This window comes from Sphaerodactylus townsendi, linkage group LG08 (assembly GCF_021028975.2).
Source record: "Sphaerodactylus townsendi isolate TG3544 linkage group LG08, MPM_Stown_v2.3, whole genome shotgun sequence".
NCBI classification, from domain to species: Eukaryota; Metazoa; Chordata; class Lepidosauria; order Squamata; family Sphaerodactylidae; genus Sphaerodactylus; species Sphaerodactylus townsendi.
Window position 1 is genome coordinate 24,687,787 of NC_059432.1, and position 14,172 is coordinate 24,701,958.

The window sequence follows — 14,172 nt, forward strand, 5'->3', positions numbered from 1 at the left end:
GGCTGTAGGTAGTTGCATTAATTTGAACAGGAGCTTATTGTGTGCATCAGGTTAAGTCTACATTCTTCATTACTTTAGGCTGTGATGCTTGGCTGCCTTGCTGGTAGAAAAAAGCAGATTTTGTATTCTCAGTTTCTTACTGGGCGTGTGTTCATCTGAGGTTGCATTTTGCATTCGCGTTTACTTCTTGCTGGGGCTGTTGCTGGCACCCACGATGTACCTTTAATGGCCCATTTGGGAATATCCTTACTAGGAGGAAAGGAGATTTCTTTTTTAAAAAGCAGGATCAAATGAAGTCTAAGGCTTGCAGCTGAGTTACCAGGATGAGTGAAAGCATTTTATAAGGAGAGCTTGGGGAAGGGAGGAGCACCCTGAGTAATTGCTGTCAAAGTAGACTTGGAAAGGACAGGTGCTATAAAGAACTCCATCTTTGTTTCTGAGATGTTAAAAGATAGCCAAAAAGGGTAATGGGGTGAGGCACAGACTGTGCAACACTATTTGTTTATTTCATGCATACCTTTTCTTTCTGGGCACCCAAAGTGGCTGTTCCTTTTTTCTCTTCTCTATTTTATCCTCACAACATAACCTGAGTCAGGTTAGGGAATTCATACCTTGGTCTTCCAGATCCTAGTTCACCACTCTACTGACTATATCACGCTATGGCATAGTGGTTAAGAGCAGGTGTACTCTAATCTGGAGGAACCGGGTTTGATTCCTGCTTTGCTTCCTGAGCTGTGGAGGCTTTTCTGGGGAATTCAGATTAGCCTGTGCATTCCCACACACGCCAGCTGGGTAACCTTGGGCCAATCACAGTTCTTCTGAGCGCTCTCAGCCCCACCTATCTCACAGGGTGTGAGGGGGAATAGGAAAGGAGTTTGTAAGCCCTTTGAGTCTCCTATAGGAGAGAAAGGGGGGATGTAAATCCAACTCTTCTTTTCTTCTATGAGGTCACATGACAATTCAGATAAATTTAGTAGGTCCCCCATCACACATACGCTAGTTGCAGATACAGTTTTCTTGCCAATTTTCCTGGACTTCATTGCTCTGATATAATGAAAACTAACAGTTGACTTCTCAGAAAATAATCAGATCACTATTTCAATAGGATTTAAGCACAACTAGCAATTTTTAATTGAGACCAATTCACTTCCAATGCTGACTTGACAATAAGAGAGATATCACAAATTGGGCACTGTTCTTTCTTGCTCTCTAGAGTGAGTGCAAAGGGGTAGAAACTGAAAGGACTTTGCTGAGCCTGATGTGAAGCAACAATGTCATAACAGGACTGCCAATTAGAAGGCTGTTCTGTGCATTACGGAAAACGGGTTCACAAAATTGTAGCTTTGCCTGCTTCTACTTAGAAGTGTGTAGCTCTGCTTATGATAGTTTTACTGGTCAGTTGTGGCTCCCCACATTGTTTGCCTTTGTGGTATGAATCGTGAAATACCCTAATATTTTGCTATGCAGAAAGAGTGTTCGTACCTACATGACGTTGCTCTGACTTGTCCCTTGCAAAAGCACGTTTGGAATACCTACTAATTATCTATCTGATGCTGCTTGTCTTTCCTATTAATTTAGATCATTGTCTTACACAAAGCTTGTGCTACAATAAACCATGTAGTTTAATATCCCACAATTATTGTCTGTCTTTTCACCTTATTAGCATGTTTAAAGTGGCTGTAAGATTCATCCTATTAGGTAACAAGTATTGGTCCTTCAAATGTGGCAATGCTAATGGTAATTAATGAACTGTTCACAAAGTGATGAATTGGGAGAAAGCAACTGAGGTCACATTTGAGGTATGCCAGTGGCACAAATGCCATGCAACTCATTACAGTAAAAAATGGTGGGGTAACAGATTTACTTAGCAAATCCTGACTGTCGCAACTGTTGGTCCACAACATGAAAGGGTTCTCAAATGCCGTGGGTCACAAACATGAGTCTTTTTTCAAGTACCAGATTAATTACATTTTAATTTCTGAAGCGTTTCAGTCCTTTATTTCAGTCTTGCAGGGTAAAAAAGAAAATTGAAGTATTGTAGGTATGAATAGGAGTTCCACCTTATTATAAGAAGAAACCAAAAAGTCAATTGTGCAATCAAAGATTTTTGTTTATGTTCTGTTCCCCACATACAATATTCAAACTGGGATGCTTCTGTAGAGTTGACAGAGATTAAAATTCAGAATTTAGGTTTATACCTGCAGACCTGTTTTGCCGACAAAAGGATTGTGGTAATTGATTTGTGCCATGAAACGGTTTCCTGAACCATGGTACTGGTAGAATGTGATATGTTAATGTGAATAATTTCCCCAGTTTTGCAGTGTTTAATTAAACTAATGGTTTGTGCTTCTTGAGTTTTTAAGCTAGGACTGAGAGAATTTTCTCCAAGTTGATTTCTTATTGCAATAAATTCTAAAGCATAGTAACTTATTCATACTGATTCCAAATTGATTTCAGTCAAGCCTAGTAATAGTAAGTAGGATTAAATATGCGCACACAGTTTAGAGGATTGACATCTTAATGTTGTGACGCTAAGGGCAAAATAAATGCCTCTGACCTGAATTTCTGACATTGATTTTTGGAGGCTGAAGGATGACTCCAGTGGCAATCCCCAGTGTCATCCTATGTGAAATAGGCTTCTTGCATGGAACTTACATATCAGCCTGTCACACAACTATTGCTATACGCATGCAGTTGCAAACAACATTCCAGGACTATAAAATGCAGTTATGAAATCAAACAAAACTTTCATGGTTGGCAATGGGACATTCATCTGCTCAAACATTACATTGCTTTTTTAAAAAAAACCCTGACAAGAACTGTTGTAGCATCAATTGCAAGTACAAATCATTTAGTTAAATAGCTTTTTTGGGGGGTGGGGTGGGGGCTAACATTTTGGTCTAATCAAAATAATTTTAAAAGAAGTGTTTGTAGGAATACAGTGATACACAGTTACACTTACTCTAATCAGATAATTGGATTTCTGTTGTGTATGTACTATAACCATATTTAATGCACAAGTCATGGCAGAAATATAGTCCTTGCTTTTGTGAATGCCATTCTATAGCTCTAGAGAAACATGGCAGCTTTGAGATTCTGTATGTTGTGTCCAATGCTAAATGTAGCTATTGCCCAAGATTTTAAAGGCTTCAAAGAGAGAAAATTGTTGGTAATGCTCTGTAAAATATTACAAATATTCCATTTATAGTTTCATCAAGACATTTGATATTATACATTTTAAGGTCTTATAGTATCCAGTTGTTTTTAAATAAAAGCTATTTTTTAAATAACATGGCAAAATATTTCGGAAGTGGTATGACTGTGATTCAGCGATTTGGGGAAGGGGAGCTAAGCTTTCTGCCAGAAAAGATGGAAAGGACTGCTATGTAGAAAAATGATGCTGCTCAGTCCATAAAGGGACTTTCTGGATGTTGGCCATTATAACCAGAAACCAAGGGTGCCATCCTGTGAAAGTTAAATGCAAGGAACTGCTGACTGATGCATGTTTACTTGGAATAAATCCTAGTTTACTGTGCATAGTAATAATACCTTAGCGCTGTTGAAATCAATGGGCTTCTAAGCATACTTATTCAGAAGTAAGTTATGTTGTATTCACTGGGACCTGTTTCCTAGTAAGTTCTGTTAAACAGTCCAACATCTGAATAAAAATGCATAGGGTTTATTTCAGTGGGATTTAGTTCTGACCAGCCTCCAGCAAATTATTTCCTGTAAGCGTCAGCATGATCAGATGTTTCAGTAGCTTCAGAATAATAGGAAAATGCATTATGCTAAAGCAGAAGAAAGTTGATGTATTGTTTGACTAATTCTCTGTACTTTTCTTCCTTTTTTTAAAAAAAACTGGGATGTGTTAAATATTTATTTTTCAACATTTGTGTTTTAGTTTGGTAGATTTTGTTCCCTTTAACAATCTACTGTATCAGACGATGGAAAAATCAAAGGCAAATACATTTCTTTTAACCATTTCACACTTTCAAAGAGATTCTAATAGATGGGAGAAAAGGCATTTCACTTTCACAATACTTACAGAAAAAGGAAATAAAAGCTAATTTCTTAGGGGAGAAATGCATTTGAATATGCTCTGCAGACAAGGGAAAGCTTACCATCAGTACTTGAAGAATTGTGAGTTCTGACTGCATGTTACTTGAAAGATCTTACTAAGCTACTCTTTTTGGTGCACATCAGTTATTGTACATGAGTTCATGTTTATGTAGCAAGTTGCATTGAAATTGTATTGAAACATACGTGTAAAGATTGTTGTTGTGGAGATGATCTGTTCTGTTTTTAAATTTTTCTTGTATTTGTCATATGTTTAGACCGTAAATGTTCCTTTTAAAAAACGTCATAACTGATTAAGACAAAACGGATTACTGTCATTGAAAAGTATATTTTAAATTTGTCATGATTTTTTTCTTCAAAAAATATTATTACAAAGTGTATCGTTCCTGATCACACAGAACATTGTGGATGGTTTTAAATAAATTTTATACTTCTATTTTGCACTCAGTTGTCTTAATTTTTCTTTCCTATATTTCTTAAACATTTGTAGCAAAGCTGCTTTTTCAAAACACATCTGTACAACAACGGAGCTTTTATCCATATGAACACATGTGTCCCATTCCTACAAATATAATAAAGTGGATTCTGATAACAGCTGAGAGTGGACCGCTAACTTTTTTCTCCCTCTTACTCCTAATCATCCAGGGGTGGCCAACCTATGGCGCTCCAGATGTTCATGGACTACAATTCCCATCAGCCCCTGCCAGCATGGCCAATTGGCTGATGGGAATTGTAGCCCATGAACATCTGGAGCGCCATAGGTTGGCCACCCCTGTTTCAATGGATTTGAAGTCATTAGTAGGTGAGAAATGCTATTTCTATGCCATAAAAGCTTCAAGTCAGGGTATCTTTTCCTTATTAAATGGCAATACTAGACACAGACTAAAGTTTATCATAATATTTTACATTATTTAGTTCACCTTTCTCAGTGAGTTTCCAGGCAGGTTACACAATGTATGTCAGTGCAATCAACTGAATAAGACACTGGATAACAGGATTGCAATTACAGAAATTTGAAAACAAAGCATTAGACATATGTTAATGCCAAAAACAGGAATTACACAGACAGGAAATAAGTGAGAGCAAATACATACGGCAACCATATAGCATACACAGTTGTGAAGGTCACATCCCTGTTCTCTTTATTAGAACACCTTGAACCACTACATTATAATACAGCCCTATTTGCTTCAGGGAATGCAGATGTTACGGGGATGAGAGCTGTCCTAACCATTCCCCTAGTACCCATATTCGAGTATATTATGATTGGGTTAGCCCAGAGGTGTCCAACTCTGGCTCTTCATATGTTAATGGACCACAATTCCCACCAGCCCCTACAATTCCCAATTGGCCATGCCCATGAACATCTGAATCGCCAGAGTTGGACATCCCTGGGTTAGCCAGTAGACTACTTGTCTTCTGTGTCCCATAAGAGTAACATAAGAACATGCCTTTTTACCAGTGTTGGTAGGTACTGAAGATTAGTTGAATGGTTCCCTATTATACAGCTCATGAGTATTAAGTTCCCTGGCTGGGGGAACATAAGCAACTGCCAGCCCCCTCTATCCATTCCGACTTACTTATAGATCATAAACCTCTGAGAAAACAGCACATTCTGCCAGCCAAACAGCCTGTTCATTTAAGACCAAATGTAAGTTCAGGATGTCTTTAGGCCCTGCCAGAAGGCTGGCATCCTTAGGTCAGTCCAAGAATGTATAAAGCCTCATTTTTCAAGAAATTGCAATATGAAGAGCCAGATCAATCCCTTCAATAATGGGCCATCTAAAGACCTTAAATTAAAGCAGCTTCACTTCAGCAGATGCTGTGATGTCCAGTAAACTCTCTTATTACTTATTCAATACGTCCCCCAATGAGATGTGACATCCACGTGAGTAGCCTCATGATTAAAACGTTACAAGAGAAAGGGTAACAACATGATGTTTAACATATAGTATGAAAAACTGCTGGTTGGCTATTCTTAGTACTATAATTAAATTGATATAATATTTATAAAATAAGTTTTTACTATAAAAGTAACCTTCACCCAGGATATGCTCTTAACAGTACAAAATAATAGCAAGCATACAAAAATACTCAAAAGATGTGACACAAAATCCTTGGTGGAGCTTTTAAAGCACATCTTAAATGCTTAATAGCCCAGCCTATATACTACTGGGGCTCATTTTACCAACTGAGAAGACTACCAAGTCAAGACAGGACATATTTTGGCTATGATGGTATTTGCTATTGCCATTTCTCTCTACATTCTAGTTTATTTAATTCACAGAGCAGCATGTCGATGGTTTACTAAAATGACTGTTTTAGGACTGACTATATTTTTTATTTAGGAAATTTATTTCCCAATGTTACCTTACAAAGAACTGACACAAGGCAAGTTTATAAAATAAAACGTAACAAAACATAAAACACAACAATTCATTTACAAAACGTCCTAAATACAAAACAGTCCACAGCACGAGCTCAACCAGCTACTGTGGTGTCCACAACCAACTCTTCAGTTTTTCTAGGGAAGACTCTTATTAGCCAGCTTCAGCTGCTTCATTCCCGTGTCCTTCTAGCCGTGATTCTGCCCTGACGCTCCAAAGAAAAATGGCACTGGCCTCATCAGCCACCAAGCAAGATGGCGCCGACACGCGCGTTCCACAACCCTAACTCTTTTCCTTTCCCCGCCCTCTTTTCTAGCTTCTCCCTTCTTTACAGGCTTCCCAAGCTTTGCGCACGCGCACTCCCACGGCCTCCATTGTTTTGGAGACGGTGATCCCACCCTCCCGGAGCACGTGGGTCAAAGACGGGAGGAGAGAAATCACCGCGTGTGGAAACGTCATCAATGTGCGCGGGGCCTAAGGCAAACCTTGGCTGGCTCCGACCCTCGCTTGCGTTTCCTTTTGGCGCACGCGCTGTGGCTCGCGCGCTGTGTGTGTGAGGGAGGCGGGGGGGGTGGGGTGTCGCCTGGCGGAGTTTGAAATGGCTCCTGTGAGTCCTTCTTTCGGCTTGGTTCAGGTGAAGGGTCAAGGGACGGGAGGGGAGAGGAACAAAGCGGGGCGACACGCGCGAGTACCGGTGCCCGTCCAGTTTGGCAGTTAGGAAAGCTATGGGGCCTGAGAGTTCCCTAGAGCGCTCCTTGGGAAGGCTAAAAGGGACGGACTCTCCTGGGCGACAGGCAGGCCTCAGGAGGGGGGGGGGGGTGCAGCTGCGCCGCGCCGCTCTTTTCCTTTCCTGGAGCCAGGCTTTCCCCCACATGGTGGAAACCAGGAACAGTACTAGGCTGATGGGAGCTCGGCCCAGGGAAGGCTTAGATTTGGCCCTGAACCCCTTCCCCCCTCCTCTCTTCCTCCGTACTCCTTAAGAGGAGGAGGTAAAAGGGAAAAGGCTGTCCCTCTTCTTGATCCTCTCTATGTATTGCTTCTGCTCCTTATAATGAGGCCTGCATACGGTTAGTGAACTTCTGTTCTACAAACAACGGCCATGACATTTTCTTTTCCTCTGTCGTTTCGCAGTGTGATTCCGTGCATGTTTCCTCAGGAGCGAGTCGGGCTGAATTTAGTGGTGCTTGTCTATAGAACTGTAAGATCAGTCTGGGTTCTACCTATATGCAATCTTCCCTTTGACCCTTTAAATGCTGACTTCTTGGAAACTTCCCATTAAAGACTCTTTTTGGATATCACCTCCAATTGTTTATCAGATGTGGGCAGAATTCCTTTCTGCTGTTCTGTTGCATTTGCATGTTCAACTTACTTTGATACTGTATATCTTACACTTAATTCAAGTGTGCCTTTTCTGCTGGATTCTACATTCTTTTTACAGTGCAACTCCTTTTAGGCATCTGAAGAACTGAGCTTCTCACTGTGACATGCCCATATTTAACAGCAGCACCCTTGTAAAGTTGTTCAAACAGCTTCACTAGAGTGAGGGGAAAATATCACTAATGATTAAGTGATTGAATAAAGTCACTTTGGAAGTGGAAAAGTGAAAACTTCATGAAGATTACATGCTTAGGATAGTTTTCTGGAAATGATGGCCAGAAATGTGTTACAGTTTTTCACAGACAGATTTTTCTGATGACCTTGCTCAGCTGTCTTATTTGCCTGTGCTGCCTCCTTTGAAATCTACTTGAACGTTAGTATTATCTCTCAAGTACTTGAAGTTTTCTTGATTAGAACGCAGGATTTATAGCAGTACGTTTCACTAGCTAGGCATGTTATTACATGGGAGAACTGATTTGATGAATGATCTAGGAATGGACTGCATATTAATGAAACTGTTTTTTTCAGTAGATCACAATTCTAGAAGAATAAACAGCCAAAACATTCTCACTTACCATGGCTCAGTTTGGAGGGCAGAAGAATCCTCCTTGGGCTACCCAGTTTACGGCCACTGCGGTATCTCAGCCAGGTCAGCTTTTATATTTCCTCTTAACTAACATATTTTACTAATATACTTTAAGGATGTACATTTAAAAAATTAAGATACATGTGCTAAGGTACATAAGGTGTGGTAGTTTCCAATTTTCTCTGGTATTTATTATACTTACCATTTTTCTTTGAGCAAACAAATACCCTTATCATTTTTAATACCATAAATCTGGCAAATAGTACAATTTTCTGGGCTATTAATGGTGCATTTTATTTTGACAAATCAGAAAAATCATTTTGTAGATTTAGCTTGTTCTGTGGAGGTGGGGGAGAGAAACTTGCTTCACTTAATTCAGAATTTTGAGAAAATTTTCACTTCTACACCCTACTAAGCCAATTGACAAGTGAATATTCAAGGACATACTTCTGCTTAGGACTTCAATGTAAATTCATTATTCTTGTCTGCAGTGTGATTATAGCAGTCTTACATTCCAATGAGAAGTCTTAGCATCAAGCTGTTCACCATACTTGATGATATATTATTACAAATGTGTGTTCTTGTTAGCCTTTAAAACTAGCCTTATGTTTAAAGTTTTATGTTTAAAGAGAGGGGCTGGAATAAAAAAAAACACCTGACTTGTTCATAGTTCAGAAAAATGTCTTTTTTGCTTCCTGATAGATCCTTTCTTTTAAAAGGAAGACTTCTCAAATGTATTGTCGAAGGCTTTCACTGCCGGAGCCAACTGGTTGTGGTGGGTTTTCCAGGCTGTGTGGCCGTGGTCTGGTGGATCTTGTTCCTAACTTTTTGCCTGCATCTATGGCTGGCATCTTCAGAGGTGTATCACAGAGGGAAGTCTGTTACAGTGGACAGAGTGTGTTACAGACTTCCCTCTGTGATACACCTCTGAAGATGCCAGCCACAGATGCAGGTGAAACGTTAGGAACAAGATCCACCAGACCACGGCTACACAGCCCAGAAAACCCACCACAACCACTTCTCAAATGAATGACAATGTGCTACTTGTATCTGTTAGTGCTAATGAAACATTAGACTGCGGCTATAACTTTGTTACTTTGATGTAGAATAGCCAAGCTAAATATGATTGTGATAACTGATTGGCCATTTTATTCACTTTTTCAAAACTCTTGAGTCCATGAACAATTGAATGTGTAAAGAAGTAGGGGTATATTATCTGAAAAGATGTACACTTGAAAAAAGTGGTAGTTTTTGAATTTTGGTTTCCATACCTGCATGGTGGATTATTTGGATTCCCAGTGCTTTTTCAGAATTTTTGGTTTGGAATGCCAGCATTTTTCAGGTCCATGATTCCTTGGGGTGGGGGGTGGGGGCTCTTTTTAGAGAGCTGGAATGGCTGTTTTTCAAGAGAATGTCATCAAAATTGTATAGTCCTTCTTGTCCACTCAAGTTCTCACATACCCCAAGTTTCAAGTGAGTTAGATCAAAGGATCCAATTCTTCAGGTGACTGAACAAGGTGTCCTCAGCCATCATACTTGTTTCCATTGTTTGGATGGGGGGCAGGAACCGTGCTTTCTTCAGGGCAAAGAAGCCAAACACAAGAACCACCACTGGCCAAAGGCCTCCAAATGGAATCCAAACTAACAAGCTCAATAGAATCAACATTATGCCAGGAAACAACAACAGAGTCATGGGCCAAGAATCATGTGGCAAGCTAGACACAGCCAATGTGAAATTAAAGAATCTCAGCCAAAGCAGTTTAAGTCAGGGTCACTGTTGCAAGTGCAGCAGAGCCAATGTCACCAGAGAAGCCAGGCCAATCTGACAAGCCAGTACCAAGGCAGCCAGCCAGATGTGGCAAGGCACTGACAAGTCATGTATACTGATATCACTTCCCCAAGGGACACTTGAGAAGGTAAGAAGGAGGGTTTTTATTTTTAGGTATCCCAGTTCTTCTCAATCTACAGCCTATATCAGTGGCTCTATCGGCTTCCTTCCTGCCGTTGTGAAGAAGAAATACAACACCAATACACCATGTATGATTTTAGGTACTTTCATGGGCTCTGCTTGCTTTAATTATTTTATTTACTTAGTTATTTGACTGCTCTATCCCAACAAATTGACTTAGAGCAACTGGCAGCATTTTACTCACTTATAAAAGCAGACAGCAAATGTAAAATTGTAAAACTTGGATTTAACAATGAATCTAAACATTTTTCAGTTTGAAAGATGGTGTCCTCAATGTTCCTTAATAAGTGTGAACAAGCAGCAGTAATATTCAGTTTCAGTAACTTGACAGGGCACAGTGCAGAAACCAACCAATAGGGGAGCATGATTCCAGGGAGGCTAGATAATGTAAACTGTCACTACTCTTATCCGTGGGCCAATGGAACATTTCTGTCTTACAGGCCCTGCAGAATTGAGGCAGGTTCACCAGGCTAGTGGTTGAGGACGTGTCTTGGGCCAGGGATCACCAGCAGATTGGTTCCAAATGAGTGCAGCAGTCTGTGTGGTATATATTGGACAATCCCACAAGTGTGATGATCTCATACAATTCAGGTCTTTAAAGGTCAAAAACAACACTTTGACCTTGATTCAGGACTCAGCATGGAGCCAGTGCAGCTGATGGAGCACAGGTTGAATATGCACTCTCCATGGGTCCCTGTAGTGACCAACATTGCCACATTCTGGATGAGTTGGAGTTTCTGGAGCAGTCTCAATGGTAGCCCTAAGTAGAGTGACTTACAGTAGTCTAACCTTGAGGTGAGCATTGCGTGAATCACTGTGGCTGTATCAGGACAGGAAAGTAGATGAGTATCTCAATACCTCTTGTTCCAATGATATTTGTTGCAGGAGAGAAGTTCTGAGTGTCAGGAATAACATTTTTGGCATCATGTTTATTTTCTGTGTGGAACTGTGTCAAGTGGTATTGAGTTCCACCAACATTGCTCCCAACCCCTATGCCATGCAGGCTATTAGGATTCAGTTGAGGGTGCATTTTAAAAGTTTTGGAATGTGGTTTTACATTTTGGAATGTGGGTTTACATAGTGCCAATCAAATTGGATAATTTCCCTGCTGTTTCTTTGGACTTCCGAATTTTAAGTTTTGGGAGGAGCAGTTTTTTCCTATTCCCCAACAGATACTCAAAGGATATAGCCATAAGCACACACTCACTGTCAAAGCCACAGACTGGGTAGTTGAAGAGCTGCAAGCTTGTCTTCAGGAAGCCAAACTCATCAACCCTCCAGGGGATCAGATGTGGGCAGTGTGGCCGGAAAACATAGTCCATCTGGGAGAACATGCACTCACTCTGTGTGCTCCTTGGAAGCCACAAGAAAGGTCTAGCCAGACTCTTTCCTAGTCCAATGAATTGGTGGTGGCCTGACTCATAGGGTTCAAATAAATCAGAAATATCCAAATGGTCATCCGTGCATAGCATAGCAAGGCAGTATACCAAGGAAATGAATAGGCATTGTCTTCAGTTTTTTCTGTATGTTTGTAAATGTTTTTTTGTCAGTTTGGTAAAATTGGCCATAGCCTGATAACATCAAACCCATTGTAGCGTAGAATTCATTTTCTGGTACTTCTTGTAACAGTTGGCTGTAAACAGATGAAGTCCTGGTACCTCCTACTGTCTTTCAGTTGTAGAGAGTGATATGTGCTAGGAAGTGATTATACTTTCTGTCCACTCAGATTTAATGATCTCCTCCTGGGTGATCTGCTCCTCCAGTCCACCTCCATATATTTCTGGGGTCCCAACAAATGTGGGGGAGATAATGGTGTTTCATTTTCAGCCTGCTGATTGGAAGATTTTTCCTAGCTCCATAGCTAGCGAGGGGATGCTCCTCCCATCCAGCTCAAAAGTGCAGGAGTTTCTCAGAGGCATGTGTACCAGATGAGGGCACCCAGTCCATCTTCATTTTTTCCTTGGCCACCAGAGAGAGAAGACATTTTTCCTTCATCTTTTGTTTCTTGCTGGGATCACAATGAGTGTTTTTCCTTGCCCAGAAAGACTCCCTTTTTCTCCTCTTTGTGGGCTTTGCCCCATTCTGACTCTGGAGCTACGACTCTCTTCACAAAGTGCACCACTTGTGGTACAAAAATTATACGTTTGGATGAGAATGACATCTGTTTGTTGTGCCCAGGGGAAACTCACAACACACAAGCTTGCAAAATTTGCCAAAGATTTATGGCAAAAGCAAGGGTGGACAGGGCATTTTGTTTAAAGGCGGCCCTTTGGGAGAGGACTGTGGTGGCCATATATCCCCATCCAGGCTCCCAGACCCTTGTGCCCCCTCTGCAAAGTCAGCCCCAGCCAGAATGGCTACTGTGACTTTTGCATCTCGCTCAGTCCCATGTTTACCCATTCTGGTGAAGAAAACCTCCTCCATTCTGGCGTCTTTCCACATTCCAAGACCAGCTCTAGGTCCAAAGGCATTGCTCGTTCTAATTACCTTCTCCATTCTGAGGATGGCAAAGGTGGTCCCCATTCCAATTACAGCTCCCATTCTGAAGGACACACCAGTTCCAAGGCTCTCGTCAGTTCCAAAAGTACCTAAAAGAAAGGGAGAAAGTACAGAAGAACCTCAAACCAAGAAACATCTCTCTAAGGATAAAATCAAGGAGTCTAAAAGGGCTAAATCATTGGCCACCTTGCCTAAAGCTGCTGCTGCCCAGATTGGGGAAAATTCTCCCAAGACTCCATCCACTCAGAACCACCGTCACCTGCCTTTTCTGAGAAAGAGCCTATCCCGGCCAATCAGGGACTTCTTACACAAGCCTGGCAAGATCCTATTTGGCCACAATGTGAAACCCAAGAGTTCCAGGGTTTCTTGGGACAGGAGCATTGGGAGACAACAACATGGTTGCATACCCAGATGGACCCAGGGTTTCAGAACGCATTGCGTATTATCAAACAAGGTGATTCTAAATCCGAGGAGAGTGAGGTTTTCCCAATGACAGGTCCTGAGGAGAACTCTGATACCTCCCCAGATGAGAGAGTGTGCAACCCTAATCCAATCTTGCCAAGTGAAGACCTGAAACTGCATACAGAGCAGATACTTAGAATTGACTTGGATTAGACTTGCATTAGACTTGGATATCGCTGCAGTTGATTACCCAAGGACAGGTTACTGAACAGTCTGCATCCTAATGCACCTGGGATAGTGACCTTCCTGGTACTTGAAGGAGTCTCAGAACTTTCAGGCCCAATCTGGCAAAAGGCAGCCTCAGTACCACCCTCCTCTTGGAAGATCAATACTTTATTGAACCAAACCTGATACAGGGGAATTCTTGGTCTTAGCACACCTGCCACCTTCCTCTGCAGTCACTGATGAACTCCAAAGCAGACCCAAGTTGGTCTCCCATTTGGCTCTGATAAGGAGAGCAGGCACTTGGATTCTCTGGGTTGGAAGGCCTATTTCTCGGGAGCCTGAACTTTAAAGAGACAAACTTCCAGACAGCCTTGGGTGGGTACTAGTTGTTCCTATGCAAAAAGCTGGTGCTCCACTTGGATGCTGACCCAGCTGAAGCCAGAGCACATATGCTTGACCTGCAGAGAGGGTCCATTCATGTCTGAGAACAGCTGGAAAACATGCTGCAGACACATCTGCAAGGGCCGTGGCTGTGATAATCAGGACGCACTTACGGCTTCGCAGTACAGCCCTTCCCCAGGAGGCCATGTGAGAGATGGAAAACCGACATTTTGAAGGCACTTCTTTGTTTTTAGAGACAACCAATGATA

The 14,172-nt window shown here is 41.4% G+C and overlaps 1 protein-coding gene across 5 annotated transcripts in view; it reads left to right on the plus strand.

The window, feature by feature from the left end:
- Positions 1-6,942: 6,942 nt before the first annotated feature.
- CCAR1 (cell division cycle and apoptosis regulator 1) overlaps positions 6,943-14,172 on the plus strand; it is a 31,790-nt gene continuing 24,560 nt past the window's right edge. For 4 of the 5 annotated variants that reach the window (XM_048505525.1, XM_048505529.1, XM_048505528.1 and 1 more), the window contains exons 1-2: positions 6,958-7,071; positions 8,373-8,490. In XM_048505525.1, the coding sequence (XP_048361482.1) occupies positions 8,418-8,490 (73 nt within the window). In that variant the 5' untranslated portion in view covers positions 6,958-7,071; positions 8,373-8,417. Of the gene's footprint in view, positions 7,072-8,369; positions 8,491-14,172 lie in introns of all 5 variants that reach the window. The other variant, XM_048505526.1, reaches the window with a different exon arrangement.